This window comes from Ambystoma mexicanum, chromosome 5q (assembly GCF_040938575.1).
Source record: "Ambystoma mexicanum isolate Mex_15411 chromosome 5q, UKY_AmexF1_1, whole genome shotgun sequence".
NCBI classification, from domain to species: Eukaryota; Metazoa; Chordata; class Amphibia; order Caudata; family Ambystomatidae; genus Ambystoma; species Ambystoma mexicanum.
This window is the reverse complement of record NC_090933.1, coordinates 925,452,019-925,474,704: the sequence shown is the minus strand read 5'-3', so window position 1 is coordinate 925,474,704 and position 22,686 is coordinate 925,452,019. Positions and strand designations below refer to the sequence as shown.

Below are 22,686 nucleotides of genomic sequence, written 5' to 3'. Positions count from 1 at the left end.
AGGCTTTGTTTTGGACATCCTAGGTAACTGCTCAAGAACATCATTTGATCTGATGGTCAACCCTGTGTTAAGATGGCCTTAATCCGAAGGAACTAGATAACAAAACAATTACAAAGTACACAATTGTTTTTCAAAACTGGATAAACCCAGAGGGACATTGCCAACCTATCTAAAGCAGTTTTCCAATTCAAAATGGAGAGCAGAATTCCTACATTTCCTCCTGAAACTTATACCCAGGGGGAAATCATGGGAGTGAGTCTCAGGTGCTCTAATGTGGGTATTGATTGCTGTCTATGTGGTGAAAGTGCAAGTCGGAACTTAAAACATATTTGGATCTTATGCCGGTTGTTCAGGAGTTGAGACTACTCCACCTAGAATGCTTTGTGGCTGAATACTGTTGATTTTTGGGTCACAAAACCTTTTTATCAATTGAAGTACTGAAGATGTTGTGCGCCTTTGGCTTCATTACACTACATAATCCCAAAATTTGAATAACGACCCGAGGCTTGGTTGAGTTCATGTTACTTTTGGTTATTGATGATCTTTTCTTTTAAATTTTTCTTTTATTGTAAAATGCAGCAATTATTGTTTTTTGTAAAAAATGCGACAAAACGTTTTTTGTGAAAAGTCACACTGTTGCCTACAACACAATAATTGTAAACAAAGATAGTGATGACACCTAGAGTGTTTTGTGTCCAAGTTCTTGTTGGTGTGCCTTGGGCTGTGCGCTCTTAACGTGAATCCAGTTTTTGGGGTGAGCCTGTGAGCCTTTGTCTGGTTTGTGGTTAATCTAGTAATGTCTCTGGGGAAACTCTTCCCATATGGCAAGGGAGACAGCTGCTACCTAGAGCCTGGGCGTGGTTGTCTGAGGGAGGTCCATATGAGGGGGAGATTACCTTCATGGGAGGGAAGGAGACTCACTGGCAGGAACCTGGTATCCCGCTGCCACTCAAACTATTGACACTCACTCTTTAAAACCTGTATTGCATATTGCGACTTAGAACCCCTTCCCCACTCGGTACTGACTGAGGCTTTTTTCCATTCTCTTTATGGAAAGACTATGCCAAGAAAGATTGCGGGAGTAATGCAGAGCACTGAATTAGAGCTGCGCTCTAGTCGTTGGAAGTGTCCGACAGGTGCTGGCACATTCAAAAGCCTGCAAAGAAGATGGAGATTGAAGTGAAGCAGCTTCACTTTATCCGATGCGGGTCGAGGACCGAAGCAGATGATAGCCGGAGAGAGGAGCAGGCCAGAGGATGTCAGTGCTGTCCCAAGAGGCTGGAAGGAAAGTACGCTGTCCGAGAGGCTGCGAGAAGGCCACAGTGAAGCAGGTGAAGACGTGACAAGCAGTGACAATACACCGTCAGCAAGACTAGGCTCCCCGGCAAAGAAATTGATGACCACAGAGAACACTGAAGCCGCCTCAAGAGACCGGTGAACCCCAAGCAAGGGAAGTGGGACACTGGGGCGCTCTGTAGCGTAGACTGCACACCACACAGAAGCTGTGTGAAAGCAAACCCAAGCAAGGGAACAGGACTGCTGAAAATATTAAGAAGGAAAACCAATGAAAAGGGGTTGAGGACCCCAAGGATAATTGAGCAAAACTGACATTCGTTGAAGACCTGGCAGGCGAGTATACGAGGCAAAGTGTGGCGAGTCTGAGACCTGCACCCAAAAGTGTATGTTGTAAAAGCCCTGGCAGGAAAGTGCAGCAGGCAACAATATTGTGATTCTGGGACCTGCACCCAAATGCAAAGAACATTGTAAAGGCACAAGGGAAGACTCGTACCCCTTTGGTGCAACCTGCTGTGAAAGCCCAGGCAAGAGTATACCAGGCATGGGAGAAAGGTGAAAAGTACAAAGGGAACGTTGTGATAGCCTGGTAGGTGACTACATAAGGCAATGTGAATGTAATGTCAGAGTTGGGAAGAGGGAGAATGACCTCTTAAAATTGTGGAAACTTAAGGCATGGTAGAAGTGTGAAAGTACAAGGGAAGACTTGTGACCCTTTGGTGCAGCTATACAAAGAAATCTTGGTAGTACACCAGGCAATGTGAAATTACTGTGGGAATTGGGAAAAGGGTCACCTCTTAAGATTGTACATACTCTAAGGCAGGGCTCGCAAAATCTACTAACCCACTAGCATTGCCGAGTAGTTTTTATTAGGGCAAGTACCATTTGCATTCTACTCGACCTTGCTGGCGAGTATGAGGATGGTAAAACTTTATTTTTCAATTACTGCTAACACACTTTGTTTGCAGTAAATGACAAATACAGTTTTCACTGTGCATGCTTAACAGCATTGCAGAAAATATGAAGTGTGCTTATGGTGAGGGGCACTGGTAAATATTTTGTCACCAGTCACCTTGGGGTAAATGTATTTCTCTTAGGTCAAGTATGTAAATTAAGTAACTCACCCTGCAGATCTAGTGTAATTTTTAAAAACGTTCAGGGCTGCTCAAAAGGAAGGTAGCCATACCCCTGTTGGACAATCTCAGAAACAGAAAATCCCTTGAGGCTGGGAAATCCCAGGGGAAGGGAAACCTACTCCTGTGATTAAAGAGCTATCGAATACTAAGGAAAGACATTGTGTTTGTAAATTCCAATAAACTGAGGAAGCCCCATGGGAAAGAAAGGAAATCCCTGGATTGGAAAGTTGTTGACCTTGGAAAAAGAAACTAAGCGGAAGGGTAGCTCCTCCCTTTATTATTTTAAACGTGTAAAATGCCAAGGAACCTCAGCAAAAATGGGAACACCTCCTGAGTATGATGAGTAGTAAATAATCCTGAGAAACCTCGGGAGAAGGGAGCCCCCCCCTCTTGAGACATGTCACACCTTGATTATTTTTGTTTCTTTTTACACCCTTATGGAACTTTTTGTTGGAACTGTGGAAAGAACCACCTTCAACCAGTTGAGACTGTACTCCTTAATCACATTCCTTCTTGAGCCACTGGAATTCCAGTGCCAATTTTTCACTTCTTGGCTGGGCAGGCATTAGAACCCCCTGGGGATTGTCTGCCAATTTGCGGCGAGGGAATGTCCCTCCCTTCCATCATTCACAGGGTGCTGAAGTAGTTGCCAGAAACTGCGCCATCATTCTGGAGGCTTATGGGCGCAATTACAAACAAAACAAAATAACAGAGATCACCTCAGTGGAAGGGAGCGGGGGATACCAAGTTCCTGGGGGAAGACGGCTATCCAATTTATTTGAATAGACATGGTTTCAATTTTAGTTTTTTAAAATGTTCCAACAGGTTATTCTTTCTCATATCTTGTGGAAGCGAGTTCCAAATCTTTGGGGCCGCTACAGAGAAGGCATCTTATTTAACTTGTGTAAGAGAACATCTAGGCTCTCTTAGCTGTAGTGTCATTTGATCCGAGCGTTCTTATGTTCGAATTCACCTGTACAGCCTTGGACAAATAGAAGAGACTCGTACGCATGATGCCCTTGTGTACCCATGACCAGGACGTACAATTTGATCCTCTCTTCTGTCGGCAAGCAGTGCAAAGCCTTTCTTGCTTTGGTGACGTGGTCATACTTCCTCAGGCCAGAAATAGCTCTAACTGCGCTGTTTAGTATGGCCTGAAGTCTTCCAAACTCTGATAGTCTATCTTAGACCCAATGATTGCTCTTGCTATAATTTCACAGTTGGCAGTTGGCTTGTGAGATAAACAGGTGTATTTGAGTGAGCAGTGTTATATGGTATGCTGAAGAGAACACCAAATGGCTCACTTGTACTTTCATGTTGTGATGTTGATACAGGAGCTTTGATTTGGTCTCCAGAAGGTACCCAGCAAGAGTGAAATTTCTATAATTCTCCCCTAACATTTCTATTCTATTTGGTGTACCAACAACCATGAGTTCCATCTTTTCCTTTTTTAGGGCAAGCACATTTTCTGCCATCCATGCTTGAATAATATCATAGACCTAATTTTCTATTTTTTATAATGGTATAGTTTGATTTCACAGACTTTCATTATTTAAAATCATCTTTTGCATCACTCCTGTATCATTCATCAATTTAACTTGTGCCTTTTAATTTTCGAATGCAAAAGAATTAGTCAATCAGACATTATTAACTTCTTTGCTTTTGTCCATTATCGCAGTCCAAAATCATGTATGGCTCTCGCCCAAATTAATTCGCAAGATAGGACTGACTTACTTACTATGATGGGTATTATCCCACATACCCCAGCCAATAACAGTTGCATCTTTACTGGAAAACAAGATATTTCCATAGATGCACAGGAAGAACGTTTAGCAGCCACTATAGCCTCAAACTTGGAGGAAGGGGGCAGTTTACTTAGGGCAAGGGTACAAACTGAACACCTGAATACTAGTACGGTGAACTATGTGCACCCAACCCCCGTCCCACTCCAACCTAGGCTGCCTTTATCTGCCTCATTGCTGGATGACTCTGCTGTGAATGTTATTGATTCCTCTGTTCTATCTAAAGAGTCTATTGTGCATCAATTGCCTTCTCCAGAGGTTAATAGGAACTGTGGTACCTCCGCTATTAATCTATCAATGGAGGTATTCTCCTCTGCTAAGGGGGTTAACCATACTTCCTCTATTCAAGTCACTCTCTCTGCTACCTCTGTTGCTACTATCAATACTCCCACAGTGAAACCCATACTGTTTAAAACTCCACTCTCAAAATCTTCGGTATATACCCCTAAAATAAAATCTTACACGCGTTCCCAAGGTAAACCTATCCAAGGGAAGAAAAATTCTAATTTCTTTGTAAAAAGGACAGCTACTAGTACCCTTATCAAACCTCCACATTCAGTCTTAACAGTGGCTACCTTGGACCATACGCATTTGGCGAATGTAGCAAAGAAGTTGGGGACTGAAGACCCTGGAGATGATGATATTGATATTAGTATTATAGAATGTGCAGATAAGGCAATAGCTGAGTCATTTGGATCCTAATTCCATTAATATAAACAATGTAACTCAGCAAACCTGTGATGCCTCTTATGTGGTTTTCCTTCTGAACTCACCAATTTTATTGATGAGTATACAGAGAAGCAAAATTGGCTCGGAGAAAGGGGTTTACTCCCCGATCCACAAAGGGACCATGCTAGCCAGTCTATTATGCATCATACCCTTAAAGAGGCAGATGACAGAATCAAATTAACTCAACCTACTCTATCTGCACTGAATATGGTTCAGTTCTTTTGTGAGTCTCTATGACAATATATGGTCAGAGGTTAGATCAAATTCTTTTACTCTCTGAAATCTATAATAGGCTGGAAGGTCTGGATAGATTTGAAGAATTGGTTAAAATTATCAAGGAAGATCATCCCTCAATAATAAAACCGTCTTCAGACTCTGTTTTCCCAACCCAACCTACTATGGAAGTCCCTTCGGCCAAGAAAGCCCTAAGCGTCCAAACGGCTAGCTTCCCGGGGGACCCTATTAACATGGCCTCAGGGATTACTGACCCTTATTGTGCAGATAGGGGAATTTCTAATCAACTTTCTTTGATTTCCCCTATGAAGGTTGAGGCCTTACAAGTGGGCCATATCCTTGATGTAGATTTTGCTACTACCCCCACAAAAGCATCTACCAAACCCCTACTGGAGAAAGCCCTAGAGGGGCTGATTCTCAACTCTGTAAGCACAATTTCCAAGGGTTTATCTTCAGGACCTACTACACCAGAAATGACAATCACTTAAGGGAAACAATATTGCCCCGTCTTCTGATTTTAAACTTGATCCTATTTTGGAAAAGCCGCTTGACACTATTGACATTACTAAGGTTTCGGTATAGTGTAAGGGCTTTGCTCATATATATAAAATCATAACCAACAAATAAAGAAAACAAAAAATCAGAAGAATATGAAAAAAAGAAATTCTTATACTAATCAATTTTAAAAAAATCTTTTTCTGGTAAGTGTCCCTGTGTGTGCGCAACAACTCTTATCCCTTCTGAGGGAATTAAGAATCCGGTGGAATTAGCAGGAACTGTGACCACTGCTTCTGCTGGATCAACTTCATTACCTTCCATTCTAGTTACACCCAGTCAGCCTGATCCCTTGGTAGTTAGTCCTGTGCCAAAGGATAATATTCCTGTGGTGGAGGTGGGCAATAGTGGGCGGGCTGAGGAAATTCCTGCTACCTACCTTCCAAAATCACCTCCTACTCAACTGGACCCCATAAACAGTATTGCTCCAGTTATATTGGATGCCCTAATTGTATGTAAGCCGATGGCACCCGTCTCGGACATAGCTCCCCTAACTACTGTGTGCAATCCTTCATCCACATTAGTTCCTAGTTACCCCGAGCCTATCACTCCGATGTTGGCAAATTTGGTCAACCTCAACATGGTAAAACTATTATTTCAGGAGCTTCTTAGTACAAATCCATCTACTGGCGGGGGGGGTTCTTATCCCAATTACAGGCTTGGCTCAGGATGGGGCCCCTAATACCTCTTCTCCTCCTATAGATAGCCTTCCATCCTGTCAATCTGATGGTCATTTGACCAATACAGAGTCTATAATGGGGGTGCGTGTTATGGGATTTAGACCAGTGGAGGGCCTCTATGTTCCTAACTCTCTTAACTCAACTAATTCTAAGCCCCCAAATGGAGGATTACTCAATGGTCATCTAAGCTCTTCCACAGGCCCCGAATTCTTTCAAAATAAGAACTCTTCTCATTCATTTGAAAGATTTCCTTTAGGACCATGTGTATCCCAAAATAGGACTATATTAAGGGGTGCTAGGGGCACTGATCTGGAAGCTGACGCTTTAAGTCAGTTTACTAAAAATATAACTGACTCTCTACCTCACTCAGCGGAGGCTTAACACTCCTTGGATATCTTGCAGCTTACTAGCCTTTGGGCCCGGGATATGCCTATTTGTCTTAATCTTGGAAATATATTAATCTTCCATCAACTTCCCTCTCTTTCACTCATTTCCTGCTATGATATGGAAAGGATTTTCTTTCTTATTAAAGGAAGCGTAGATATGAGTAACATTGTTCTGAAATCAAGAGTGGTTTTAGAAGTAATAATGGCCCAACGGGATGGTCTAATGCAGCTTGGTTTTGAAGTACATTTGCTACAAACTAATAATCTGCCTGGTAAATATGGAGGGTGTGAAGAGTATAGGGGAAACCTTACAATGGTCTACCATCCGGAAAGAGCTCCACAGTACCAGCAGAGGCAATTTGCGCACAGATTCAATGGAAAAGCAAAAAGCTGGGCCCAGGTTACCTCAGGTCTGTGGAAATGATCTCTGCTAAGTGCCCTCCTACATCCAGTCATGCTTCGGCCCCGAATAAATGTATTTTTCTCTCCTGGAACTCCAGGTTTTTTTTGTAAACCATATAGAATTCTTTTTCAGCTTCTAATTGATTTATTTTTATCCCCAAATATTTAATTAACCGTTTCACATTTTTTTCCCTTCTAGGAACATTGTCCGGGGTTTTGTTTTTGCACATCCCTTTCGTGGGTAGTTTAGAGACATCATTTTCAATTTCTTTATATTTATTTTTAAGTTGTTAGATTTTACATACGTTTCCAACGCTTGGAGTCTTTTTTGGAGACCAACTTGAGTTTTATCCAAAATGACCACGTCATCTGCCTACATCATGTAAGGCAACTGTACACCATTTATTTTTGGTAGATTTGCTAAAATAGTTTGCTGATTTTCTGCAATATCAGATGTATAGAAGTTAAAGTGTAGCTGCCTAAGGACATCCGTGCTTTAAACCATTCCAACTTGGATTTCCTTTGACAAGATTCCTTGTTGGGTTTGTCTAATTTTTATCGAAGTGTTGGAATATAGTGCCTTAATCGGTTCTAATATTTCGGACGGGCATTTCCATGATGTTAATTTTGCCCATAATTTTGTTCTGTTTATGACATCGAATGCCAACTGTAAATCAATAAAGGCTGCATGTGTGATGGATTTCTTTTTATCGCTTCAAATTTCAAGGTGTTGTCTTTAACACAGGTTGAAAGCCTTTTCAAAAGTAATGCTGCAAAAACTTTCCCCAAGGGGTCCAGCAACGCTATCAGGCGGTAGTTGTTTGAGAGTTTCCCATCACCATGCTTGAAAATGGGCATTAAGATTGCAGTTTTCCATGTAGCAGGGATAGCTTTGTTTCCCAATGATCCTAAATAATTGCATGCATAAAGTGGCCTATATTTCTGGATTTTGTGCCAAATGTGGCGTTGCTTAGTCCCTCGGGGCCTGGGGCACGTGAAGTATTTGTTTTTGAGCATAAAGATTTCATGATGATCCCAATCAACGTTCCAGGTCTGATTGATGTATGATTTATTTTTTTAGTTGGTCCGAGTCCTTTTCCTTATATAATGTTGGAAAATAAGTTCTCCAGTCTGCCTCCGTGATGTCAGTCATGAGGTGTTCATTGGTAGTGATTTTGATTCAGTAGCTTCCAAAGGTGACTGCTATTTTTGTATCAAGTCCATCTTTGTCATTTTGATCCAGTTCTTATATTGGTGGATCAAGAGTTTGATGGCTTTATCACTAGCTTCAGATTCTATTTATTTCAATCTTTTTATATTGGCCTTTACTTCTTTTTTTGTGTGAATTTGATGATTAAAAACATGAGTTTGTTTTTTCCACCGTTTCTTCGAATTTGTTTGTTTTAAATGGGATCAGTAGCCATTCATACTGTAGTTTTTCAATTTCAGACTGTGAGTAGTTGTGGAATCTTTGTGGTAGGTCTTTAAGATGATCAGGAATCCGCAGTCTATTCATTCCCGTGTTAAGTTCTAACCTGGCAATCAGCGCCTTCATTGGATGGTCTAACTCAAAGGCACATTCAATTGTGATTGTTGTGGTAGTCGCTATTCTGTGAAGTAATGTTGTTTTCATCACCATATCTGTAATGCCATTAGATGTATAAATATAATCCAAGTAGGCACTAGATGTGCCCTTCATCCAAGTTGGTTTCAGTCTCTGATTTTCGGCCTGGTTTCTAGTTAGTGATGTTTCTTTTGGCCATTTCTTTCACCCACACTTGACCTCTCTTCAGCAGTTTTTCTAGGGTGTTCTCAGTCCAATTTTGATCAAAGAGGTGGATGTTTAGATCTCCGCTTATGATAAACTCCATTTCTATAATTTTTTTTTAGACGCTCCGTATCGATGGCTGTTAAAACGGTGTCTATGAAACAGTCGTTAATCGCCACTGAATTTCAGTATGGGTTTAGGACTCCTAATTTCATTCTGTTTCGCTTGTCTGAATCACTGCCTTTGCTTTCAGATTTTTTGAATTTATGTTCGATAATAGTCAATTGTACCCACGGATAAAAATTCTTTGTTTCAATCAGTTTTCTTTTTAAAACTGTTTTATTTTTCAAAGAAGGCATACATCACACAACAGTTTATGCTTTGTTATACTAATACATTACTAGGGTCTACTTTCAGAGTTTAACGTTGTGAAGGAAATGTCTCTAATTTTCATAAATGTTTCACTTCATCCCTCCTCCCCTTCCCCCCCCCCCCCCTTCCTTCCATACCCCCCCTCTTTTGGCCAACAAGTCCTTGGTTTCTCTGTCTTCTCCCAAGACCAGTGTGTGAGTTGTCCTCCCGCAGTCTCATTGAATATGGATGTTTCTGAGAATGTGAGGTTTAAAGTAGTGGGCTTCCCTGTCCTCTACATAGTCCTGGAAGGGGTCCCAAATAGACAGGAATTTAGTCTTCCAACGTTGTGCCAATGTCATTCTCGCTGCCGTCAGTAGGTGTTATTAAGGCTGCCTCGTTTCCAGCATAGCTTCCCTCTGACACTGCTCCCCAGTAAAATGATTTTTGGCGACATTGTCAGCTCCCTTCCTGTTATGACTTTGAGCCCAAGATTTCTTTCCAGTAGGTTTGTTTCAATCAGTTTTAGGTTGCCATCTATTTTAAGCAACGTTAACATCCCAGATGAAGGTCGCCCTTTTTCCTGATATACAGCCGGGTTTATACATGTCGTGTAACATTCACATGCAGGTTGGTTATATAACCAAGTTTCTTGGAGACCTATTATCTTATATTCCACTAAGTCTGAGTTTTCTTTTCCAAAAAGGTGTGCTGAACCCCGTGTATTCTCATTCAATCCGCCAGTATCTTGCTCATAGTTTCCTCATAGCGGGATGGAACATTGCACGTTATCTGCATATTTAGTAAATTCAACATTATTCCTGTCCAACAGATGGAAGAGAGGGGTGGTAAAATATTGTGAAAGGAGGGTGACAAACAAGCACCCTGAGGAACTCCACAATGCAAAGTACTGGGCAGAGCTTCCGCTATGTCACTACACACTGTGTTCTATTACTAAGAAAAGATTGTACCCATGCCGAGGCAGCATCTGAAAACTTGGCTACCTCCTTCAATCTGGTGAGCAATAGATGGTGATCCACTAGGTCGAAGGTACTGGTTCTCTGAGCTGAAGGCCCTTGCTTTTCTGCCTCTAGTTAATTTTCCCCAGAGACTGGATCATCTGTCCCTGGAGAGGGTGGAGATTTGGTATCCCTCCCTCCGATCTCTTCAGTTATCAACCTGGATTTTGATTTGACTCTGGGCTTATTCAAAGTGAACATGATTCGTCATGGCTGCTCACATCCACAAGTGCTCAGTGCAAGCGTGAGTGGATGAGATTTTTTTCACTGGTCCCTTGGGAAGCGGGTGAACCTGTTAAGATGTGGGATGGACCATATTTTCTCTCTCCTTATTTCTGATGTTGGCTTTCTCAGAGACGGGGTTTGAGTTTCAGTTGTCGTGCTGCATCCACCTCTTAGCTAAAGTGGCATTCAGAGATGTGGAGGTGGAAGCTTCCTCCTCTCTAACCCATTAGAGAAGCAACACTTTGAGGGACTCTGGCAACTGTTCCCACCTGTGCGAAGTTTTCATCCTCTCTGGGACCTCAATGTTCTCATACCACTGGCTCACAAGCCTTTTGAACAAATTGCCATGGTGGACCTTAAACTGGTGGCCTGGAAGAGTTGTCACGTCTGGTCACCGTGTTGGGGAAGACTGCCGTCTTGATAGCTGTATGTTTGGTCACCTGGATGCAGAGCTGTAGGCTCTGTCTGCAGTTGAACAGTTTTCTACATTTCTCAAGTACAAGTTGGGGCTTGTACGCACCCTTCTTTTTGTGTCAATGGTCTCACTGGATTTTCATATGAACCGAGAAATTGCTTCACCAATGTTCTTTCCAAACTTTTCGTCGAAGGAGAAAAGGGTGCTCCCCAATCTCTACTTATATCTAGCATTGAAATTCTATCTTGGCAGGACCAAAGACCAGATATTCAGACCAACTTTGTTCTGCATGGTGGCAATTCTCATGGTTGACTGCTTCCACAGCATCCATTCATCCTTTGCCCCCTGTATAGCTTCTGCATCATCTAGGCTTGAAGGGTCCACAGCTTCCCAATTGCCTTCACTTCCGTGCTGTTTTTGTGTCAAGGCTGCCGCTGTTGCTTTTTGGAGACCAGTTCCTTGGGAGATTATTGCCAGAGCTACTACTTTAGGCTCATCTGCATCCTGTGGACACTGTTTGGATTGCAGTTCTTGAGCCGATGCTCAACTTGGACAGACAGTCCTGCAGAACTTGCTTGGTTAGGTATTCTCAGGACCACTGAACCTTCATTGTGTGAACGCTGGTTTGTCTCCCGTAAGTATGTAAGAATAAAGAAATGTTACTTGTCATGACTTAACTGCTTTCCTCCATACATCCTCCCACCTTCTACACTAAATTTGTTGTCGGTCGGGCACGGTCTAGACGACCGAAAAGAACTGGCGGTGTGAGGCTCATAGCAGTGCCTGCGACGGCGTCACCACGTGAACGCATATGCACATATATCTGATCATTAAAATTTGAGGACATATTTTGCTAGGCACCAAAATGTTAGGGCACCTTCCCTGTGAGCAGGAACACTCCCACAAGTACAGAGGAAGGAGACTCTGGGCAAGGATTACAGGAGTAACTACTGATTAACTGATTTTTATCTGATTAATCTAGGCTTCTATTCCTATTGAGGAATGTTTGTGTTTAATAGTTCAAATGTAAAAGACTAGTTTGTTGTCTTGTGTATATATTTTGTATGATTGGCCATTTTGGACAAGAAAACTTGTACGTAGTTTTGGACGAAAGCAATGAAAACACAAAAAACCCAAGACAAAACCTAGAAGAAGTCTTCAATGACGCGGACACCACAAATCCCACAGCCTAACAAGTGACCGACCAGGAAGGAAACCTCAACACTGAGCAGAAGACAACCTTGACAAAGCCCAAACCAAACACCTCCAAACTTCACTGCAATCTAATAAATGCAAGATCCATGTCTAAACACTCAACAGAGATCTTCGACCTACTCGATGACAACGGCATTGACATCCTGTTCATCACAGAAACATGGCTGGACGACAACTACAAAATCACACTCCAAAGCTGCCTTCCGACAGTCTTCAAATACCTACAAATAAACAGAAAAAACAAAAAAGGAGGAGGCATCTCTATAGCATTCAAAGACACCTGAAAATTTAAACTGACGAACCACTCAACATCCTGAACTGCGAAACCATGGTAATGCACCTAACAGCGAGCCCAAAAACCAACATCACATTCATCCTGGTATGCAGACCGCCAACATATGATGCAACATTTGTCGATAACTTCATAGAAGCCATCAGCAATTTGGCCATCAACCACGAACACCTAATCATCCTGGCGGACTTCAAAATCTGGTTTGAAGACAGCCACGCCAACTCCCAAAACTCACTAATTGAACAACTCAGCACCATGAAACTACAACTAGTCAAAGGAGCAGCGCACTCGGCAGGACACACACTAGACGCAATTTTCGCCAAAGAAAAACTCATCACCACGGCACCTCCGATACAAATACTGTGGAGCGACCATCTCATCATCCCATTCGTGATCACTCTGCCTACCCAAGCCTATATCCAACATCAGAAACTCACAACCACCACCAAAAGAAACTGGAAACACGTCAAAGAAAGCAACCTATTTGAACAACTGGAATTAACAAAACCCTCAACTACAGAACAGGAGCTAGCGGACCTAGACGGGAAAGCAGAGCTACTGCACAAATGGATCGCGGATACAATAGACCAGATCACCCCAGAAAAACAGTTCACCCCATCAAAAAAAAGAGCAATGACAAAATGGTTAACCCCACTATTGAACGACATGAAAAAGGAAAACAAAAAGATGGAATTGGAATTGAGGAAAGAATACAACCCAGGGAAATAAACGCTGTACCAGAAACAAATACGCGCATACAAGAAGGAAATTCAAAAGGCAAAGAGAAGACATTACAATGACAGAATCAACAATGCCACCCACACACAAAAAGAAATGTTTAGCATCATTGAAGAAATGAGAAACCCACCAGGCTGTGATAACACCGCAACCCCCTCAGAAAAACTATGCAGCGACCTGGCAGACCACACAAAAGCGACCAACCAACCACAACATACAACCCAACAAACCCAACACGAAACCGCAGCACAAACTCCAAAGCTTTCCTGAAATATCAGCAGAGGCATTCGCAATGCTGGTAAAACGAAGCAAGAAAGCGGGATCACCCATGGACCCCTGTGCCCCAGACATCTACAAATCAATGCTCGTGCAAAGATCGCCAGCAAAACACTGCAGAAACCTTCTAAATCTAACACTATCAACAGGGACTGTACCGAAGATCTTCAAATCGGCATACATCAAGCCACTCTTGAAAAACACAAGTGGTGACGTGGAAGACCTTTCCAACTACAGGCCGATCTCTATCATCCCCTACCCAGCAAAACTTCTAGAAACCTACGTATATAAACTATCCCAAGAACATGTAGAAAAACACCACCTGCTAGACCAAGCTCAAATCGGTTTCAGACCAGCGAGAGCCACGGAAACAGCACTACTATCCATCTGGGACGACCTCAAAACTAACGCAGACTCAAAACACTACCTCAGCCCTTATTCTGCTCAACCTCTCCGCAGCCTTTGACACAGTTAGCCACGACACCCTGACCAAAAGACTAGAAGGCATAACAGACCCAGCACTACGCTGGACCAAATCCTTCCTAGCAGACAGACAGAAACCGTATGGATAAAACCTTTCATATCCACTCCACGAGTTAATGACTGTGGAGTGCCACAAGGATCCTCACTATCTCCACTGTATTTCAACATCTATCAGACTCAGGTCATCAGAATCTTCAAAAAATACATTACATGTTACAACTACGCAGATGACGCTCAGATCATCTATTGAATCAAAGACACCGATGCAGACCATTCAACCCTAACCAACTGTCTAAAAGAAGTCTTCAACTGGATGGATGCCAGCAACTTGAAAATCAACCCAGGAAAAACAGAAACCATGATCGTATCCAAAGACCAAGAGAACTAAACCACCATCCCATTGCCTACGGAAATGGGAAACGCACCAACACCATCGAAGGTAGTAAAATAATCTGGGAGTCCTAATGGGCAACACCCTAACCCTGGAACCACAAATAAATGCAACAGTGAAGAAATGCTTTTTCCTCCTCCACATGGCAACAACAATTCTACCTTTCCTCTCCTTCACGCATAAAACACTCGCTATCGTCGCCCTAATCATGTCAAAAATGGACTATGCAAACAGCCCCTACCTCAGGATACCAGAATACCTCCTGAAGAAAATGCAATGGATCCAAAATGTAGCAGCAAGACTACTCCTCAAACTATCCAGAAGAGACCACATCACTCCAGCCCTAAAAACACTACACTGGCTCCCAATAAAACATTGCATCACCTTCAAAACAATGTGCATAACGCACAGGGCAATCAGCGGACAAGGAGCAGAATTCCTACAGAAGAGGAAAAGAAATAAAACACTGAAGATCACCTAAAATTCAGGAAATCACTAAAAACCTGGCTCTTCAACACCACAGACTAAATCTGGAAACCAAAACCGGAAAAAGGATGACTAAACCGGAAAGGACACGGACATCCCCGACCCGAGAGGGTAACTCCCGCGGCACTTGGACGGGTGACACCAGATAGACTGGAACACAAGCGGCACGCATGGAGACTGAGTCAACTACCTCAGACAATCCCACCAACACTTTTGCCCGCCCCTTAATTACCACCAGGTACCACAGTGGTGTGGAATTGTCGAGATATTGGCAATCACCACACTACCTGAGAGGTTGACATTGGCAGGTGCACTGGCCACAGGAGTATGAAGGGGGGAATGAGGGGAGCTATGAGAGAGCATGTTAGAGGTGGGGGCCAGAGGAGTAAGGAACCTTATATGCCAGTTGGACCCAGGTCAGGACAGAGCCGCATCAGGGGAAACTACGCAAGCCGAGCACCTCAATTCAGGATAGAGACACAAACTAACCAACTTACTAACAATTTCCCTTTCTGCATACACCTCTAACTCCAAACCAAACACAACCAAAACCTACAGCGCAACAACCGCACAAACTTCACTACATTGCAACAACAAAACAAAAACACAGTCTTGCACAACAGTACACGACGACTACCGGCCGCAAACACCCCAGGCTCAGCCAACGGACCCACCGGGCTGAGGCCGCCAACAGCACATCACTGCTCTCTTGCACTTTTCCAGCTTCCTCCCACTAACTCAACCTCCCCTCCTCTTTCAGAGCCGCCAGGGGACCACTCCAGTGGTGATAGTGCGCGGTACAAATGTCCTTTAACATTAACATTTAAATCCTGAATAGGATTGTCCCTCACAAGCATCAAAATGCACATTAGATGGGAAAGGGCTAAAAGCAACTCCTGTGTATCGGGGATTACCCAGCAGCAGGAGCTACCACTGGGGGATAAGGATATAGTATATGGGGTTATGCAAATCTAACATAAACTTGAGATGATGCATGTTGCTGTTAAATGTCTTTTAGATGGTTCTTTTTTGCTACCAGCAGAAGCTAAAATACTCCCAGCAATTCCAATACCTGCCTTCATGAATACCCCTGATCGATAACCAGATTGAATGTTGAAATATTTTTATTTATTGTAACATGCATTTCCTTTATTCCATCTAGATTTGCTGTGATTGCATTTGGCTGTGCTAGCTGCCCAAAGCTTACTTGTGGACGTGATGGCTGTGAAACAGAGTTCTGCTACCACTGTAAACAGATCTGGCATCCCAACCAGACCTGCGATGCAGCCCGGCAGGAGAGGGCACAGAGTCTGCGCCTGAGGACAATCCGCTCTTCATCCATAAGTTACAGCCAGGAGTCTGGTGCGGCAGGTACTGATAACAAGGTTACCTATCAAATTGTGATTGATAAGTCTATTAGCCATAGATATTTTGATTTACAGGCTATGTCCATCTAAAATCTCGTGTTGCATGTGGAATGATTTCTCCCACACATGTATTTTGATGTTGGATGTTGCAGGAAATATCAAGACAATTGACTGCTCTATTGACTAAATCCCAAGCACCAATTTAATATGCCCTCGGTGTTGGCTCTAGAATGGAGAATCTCCTTAATAGGTGAAATGTGAAGCGGATAGTTGGGGTGTGAATCAGTATATTCATTAGTGATCTGCCCTGGAGTTCAAGAGAGCAGGGTGTTTCTCCTTTTGGAAGGCACTATACTGTGCTTTGGTATAGCACAGGCACTTTTGCAGTCCTTCTAGGGCACGATTTGTCTTTAAAAGCCAGATTGCTGCACTTGCATTGGAGTTCTAAATGGATTACTGCAGATTTATATTCTCTTTGCAGACAGTTTGTTATTAGGCGTTAGAAAGCCCATACCCGATTCCAAGATGGCCGCCGTGCACTAGAGACGTGTGCAGGCGGACGTCGTCCCGTAATGAATCTCATCGGCACACTGAGAGTATCTTAAATCAGCTGCTCCCCTAACCCTGCGAGCAAGTTTTGTTTGTGTTTGGGTCCCCCTTGACTCCACCCAGACGAGAAGTAAATTAAAAAGGCAGGAGGAATTGGTGATTTACAGCACCTAAGGAACAGCAAGCACGGGTGAGTCGGTAACGCAGCTCACCCATACTTGCCTACAGACAGCGGCCACACTGGAAGATTGGGACTTGCTCAGGCAATATTGTGAAACACTGTATTCCCAGAGACTCTGACATCTAAGAAACAAAGTGAAAAGACAATACTCTGAAGCGCGAAGTGGCTCTTCTCTCTTGAACTGGCCTCAAGGTAACTGCAAGAACCAGGGGAGCAGACTTATGAATTTCCCAGGGGGGAGGGAGAGGGCCAAATACAGGGAGTGACATCACTGGCAGTTATATGACCGCAAATTTGCATGTAGTCGTCAACTTGGTGCAACGGCGCGCGGGGGGGGCGGGTTTTGGCGCGCGCAGTGCAGGACAGTGGAAACATTGGCTAGCATGCACTGCATATACTAAAGTCAAGAAAGGAGATTTAAGCCTTCAGGTTGCATTCCAGTAAGACATCACTGCCCCTACTCCACCGCTCTATAATCGTCCAGCAACACAACTAGGATGGGAGAATGAAATGCTTGCTAAACGGAAGGTACAGCTGCAAGGTGGAGTACCACCACCACCAAAAACAAAAGTTCCCAATTCAAGGCAAACGAGAAGTAAAGATGTTTCCCGATTAAAAAGTACCAAGCAAGACGTGTGTGGTGACATAGTTCAGTAAAACATCAACAATTCAAATTACAATAGTGCTGCTGTAGATTGGCCAGCCACAAGTGACATTTGCTAAGATGTTACCTCTGGGTAACCAGATAGAGTTAGGGATGTAGCTTAATCTTAAACCTTTCAGTGGACACATCAGATGTGCTGCTGAAGTATAATGCAATCCTGGCTGAAGTATAATGCAATCAAGTGTGGTTTCAGACTTGGGGGGGTGGCGGGGGGAAGAGTGTTAACTGCTTTTAACATTGTAGTTTACCAGAAATTCTGGTAAAGTAGTGTACAATGTTAAAAAGCAGTTACCCAGGCTCACCCTGCACCCAGGTGATGTTTGGGACTGATGGAAGCACTCGTGTCTAAATGTTGTAGCCATGGTTGTCTCCATGTTTTAAAAACTCCCACTTTCCGGGTTTTCAACATTCATTTGAAGCACCCCTTATTCAAAAAATGAAGGAGTCAGTAAAACAGCCAATACTGAAAAGCCTATTTCGCACAAGTAGTAAGGCCCAAAGAGTAAGAGCGACTGTATAGCAGACCATGCCAATGTAGCATACTCCAGGATTACTTTCAGTCAAAATTCACCCACTGCAATGTTCCTAAATTCAGATTGCAGAGTAGTGTCCGACTGAACCTCAATCAGCTCTTCCTGGGCATCAAATGGATGATGCACCACCTCCTCTGCCAGAAAAGTCTGCATCACCCAGTCGTTAATGCCAGCATTTACTTCAGGGAAGTATTCATCAAAGCTGGACCTTAATGTTGCTAGTTGGCTTGCCCAGCTCCAACTGTTCTTTTGCAAAGGTCTAGCTTCCTCTTGAAGGCAAATACTTTTTTATTCATTCTTTCCTCTGTGTTCCCATGTCCACAGGAATGCCCTCAAAGGTGGGATTGGGAGTTTCTGGGGTGGTGAGTTCTAGTGGTCTTAGTTTCCTTTATAAAATACATAGTATGTCAACCAGACAATGTATCATTGTGTACAGCTTAAAGGGGGCCACCTGACCCAAAGCAGCACACTAGGAGATGTATTTTGGAACAATCAACATTATAAACACACCTCTAGTTTAGATTGTAAAGAGTGCTTGTGCTGCAATTACAAGCACCCAGTTAATAAAGTCCAGACTTAAAACACTTGATCAGCATTCAGTGAGTAAAATAACCTTATAAAAATAAAATGCAGCTTTGCATAAAATTACAGATACTTTTTGGGATTATCAGGCACTGGCTAGCAGGCTCTGCTGTTGCTGTGGGAGAAGTGAGACTTGCAATGGCGACAAATTTAAGGTTAATAGCTGCCGTTTATCACAAGATGGCAGGCCAGCATAGATCTTAACCACTGAATGCCCACTGAACAGCTATAAACCCTTCTATGTCAGCAAGAGGCTGATGTAGAGGAACCAGTGTTAGAAAGCAATGAGGTAATTATACTGTACCATATCCCGTGGGAGGTGATGCCCCCCCCCCCCCCCAAAGACTCAGTGAAGGCCCCTTGTGTCAAAAGGTTGAAAAGTCCTGCTGTCTCAGTCCCCACAGTCCTAACTTCTCCCCCGCTTAGAGTGTAAGCAGTCTGCGGCACACAGCTTGTAATGCAAGTCATACATTTTAAGCGTCAGGACAAAAAACACTTGGGCAGTTCCACACCACTGCTGCCACCCAGGGTCGGACTGGGACAAGAAATGGGCCCGCGGTCACCCAAAAGAAAGGGGGTCACTCCTCGCCTCACGACACTTGACCTCTATCACTGAAAGTGATGTAGTTTGACCCCACACCAAAGTGACATTGCGGAAGCGAGGAAACACAACCTTTCACCCATCGACAAAATAGGAAGCGGCATCAAATAGCATTGTTCCTAAGTAAACTACATTACGAAAAATATGGTTATGATTTCACTAAGGTGATATACATTTCATACAACAGTGGATCACAATACGTATCATTAATATCTGTGTATAGATCCATATTGTCAAATTACTGTGACTCCAAGCAGACGTCCAAGGCCATATGATATTATGGTATTATTTAGCACTTACCCTAAAGCTCTTTTTTTATAGAACAAATATGCATACAATATCACCCAACCTGTGTTGGTACTCACATCGACCCAAGAAGGATGAAAGGTTTTTGAAGAATAAAAAATGAAAAAATACATTTGAAAAAAATGAATTTTTCCCCAAAAATGTTTTCAAACCGGCCCAAGCATGGCCCGAAACCGGCCATTGCTCCCCAGGGACGATTTCAGCCCGGCAAGGGGCCAATCCGACCCTGCTGCCACCACCCATAGTGCGGCAGAGGCTGGGCCTCATGAAGACTAAAATAAGCACACACATTCTTTTGCCGCAATGACCATCATCAAGGCAAAAGAAGGTGTGCGCTTTTTCTTTTGTCTTCATTAATAGGCTCCTAATGGAGCCTGAGACCCCACAAAGGCCCGGCCCCTGTCGCACTAAGCATGTATGGCAGGGGCCGTGGATCGGGCTGCTGCTTGTTAATGAAGCAACAGACCGACCCTTTGGTCATTTAACCTTTTTTTTTTTTATTTTTATTTTTTTTCAAACTGTGGATGCGCACCCCACAGTTTGAATACCGCTGCGCCTAAACCGCCCCCTCCAGGACCATACACCAATGAGTCCTAAAGGGGAGGGCTTAATCGCACATTTTCGCGATTATACCCGGCCGGAGAGAAGTGATGCAGTATCGATGGAAAGGGCCATCGATGCTGCATCACTTCTCTCTGGCCCGCGGGGGGGGCTCAGCCCCGACTTGATTTTGCCGGGGGGGGGGGGCCTCTGGCCCCGGAGCTCACATCGCCCCCCCCAATAATCCCCCCCCGTACTCAGCGCTTCTGGCAAGAACGAGGAAACGGGCTCCCTCCTCTCCAATTGTCTTGAAAAATCAGGACCAGGAAGTTCACTTCTAGATCTCTTACTGGGGGAGAACACATGAAGATATGGGAATATTATAATCTCTACTCGGGGAAACTACGGTGGTACCAATTTAACACTGTGCAGCCGCATAGATTAAAGGGTGACCGAAATCTGGGTGGAGCACTGTCATACTGCGAAAGAGACTCGGTGAAGAAGAGGATAAACCTTCATTCCAGTAACAGTGCGGGCAGGCCCGAGGCTCTTGCAACTCATGAAGTTACACAAGTCACTGGCCCCAGCCCTAATCACATCAGTAATACAGGACTCTGACGCGGAATAACAGAGGTGTTAGAATATGTAGTAGCTCATCCGGCACCCGCGCTGCAACTGTGTTGGCAGAATTGTCTTTTAGCATGTATATTTTAAAATCTTTGGCTGGAGCTTTGGGACAACCGCAAGTAACAGATCCAATGCTATAGGAACCTCAGAACTGTTACCCTTCTGACTAACCATTGAACTTGTACACAGATTCTTTGAGTTTGCAGTGTTCGCCACCAGCAGCGCACATCATACGGTTTGCAGAGGGTTCATAAACTACTGAACCAACAGCACAGGCCATTCTATATACAGAACCTTCAGGCACCAACATCACCAACGGCCCAGCGTACTAGCCCCGTTGGAAGTAAGCACCTAATGACATATCTGTAGCTCTTGCTTATTTATGGACTACTGCTGCAACGCCAGGTATTTTATTAATACACCGATCACATTGGCATTTGAACCAAATACAATTTTAACCCTGGACATTGTAACCCCAGACACTCTGACTGCAGCATTTGCACTTGCAACGGATACACCAGCATCAGCACCAGGATTAGCTTCTACTGCGTTACTGTGATTGTTACATTACGGTGTGCATCAATATCACCTGCAAGCGCCTGCATAAAGGTTGAATACTTTGTTTAATAAGAGTGCCCATGCAGCGAATGCACAAGTAGTGCCTTCACTGAAGAAAGCTCTCTATGCCGGGCACAAAAAAGGTTGCAGTGACCGGTCGCTCTAATCCTCGGTTAACAAAAGAAAGTCTGTTAAAAGATATTTTGTATTTGTATTTATTATGTTTTATATAGCGCTTTCATCCAAAGCGCTTTACATTATAACAGAATACATAGAGCAATTAATCTGTGAAGGGGAGGGGACAGAAGGGGGAAGGGGCAAGGGGGGACAGAAGGGATGTAAGGGTGAAGTGAGGAAGGATAAGGGGGAGGGAGGAGAGGATCATAGGGAGGATTTGAGGGAAGGGGAGAGGAGAGGTGGGGAAGGTTTCAAGGCAGGGAATGGAGGAGAGAGTTCAGGGAAGTGCGAAAGGAGGAAAAGGTAGGTATAGAGCGGGCTAGAACTTCCAAGTTGCAACAACTCGGTACCCCTACTCGAGCCACTGACTCTCTAACAGCAATGGCATGTGCCAAAGAAGATTTTGAAAAGAGTTTTCAGGACTTTAAGACTACGTTCACATCTGCATTTCAAATGCAATTTACTGCATTCACATCAGAGATTGGGCAAATGATCACATAATTTAGAAGAGATCTAACTGATCTGGGTGAGTGTACGGATGCAAACAAGAGTGATACAAGAACTGTCCCACAAAAATGCACAATCGGAAGACCTGATGGAATATTTGGCGAGATCAACACATCTTGAAATTCAATGCAAAGATTTAGAAAATGGGTCTCGAAGAGTGAATATTCGAGTTAGAAACCTCCCTGTAACAGTTGAAGACCCAGAATTAAAAGACGCAATAATTACAATCTTCAAAGACCTACTGAGTAATGATGAAGATGAGATGATATCTCTGGACCGTGTCCATAGAGTGCGCCTGAAGAGATCTGATCCAGGGGCGTGTCCTAGAAATGTTTGCAGCATGTGGGGATTACCCACAAAAAGAACACATTTAAAAGGCAGCCAGACAAGCAGACCCAATTTCATATAATGGCTCAAACATGCAACTCTACCAAGATCTTTCGCCACTTATGCTCCAAAAACACAAACGCAAATAGTGGTAAAACACTACAATCAAGGAAGATAAAATATATAAAAATTATAGATGACATTCTTGTTTGGTGTGACATTTGCAGTGGATGGGAGGCAGCACAGGATCGCCACCTGGGAAGAAGGAATAGAATTATTGAAAATCGTAGA

At 43.5% G+C, this 22,686-nt stretch overlaps 1 protein-coding gene across 3 annotated transcripts in view; it reads left to right on the top strand.

The window, feature by feature from the left end:
* The window catches only part of RNF19A (ring finger protein 19A, RBR E3 ubiquitin protein ligase), a 970,824-nt gene that overhangs the window by 280,550 nt on the left and 667,588 nt on the right, over positions 1-22,686 (top strand). For all 3 annotated transcript variants that reach the window (XM_069621438.1, XM_069621436.1, XM_069621437.1), the window contains one exon: positions 16,039-16,247. In XM_069621438.1, coding sequence (XP_069477539.1) covers positions 16,039-16,247 — 209 coding nt within the window. The remainder of the gene's footprint in view (positions 1-16,038; positions 16,248-22,686) is intronic.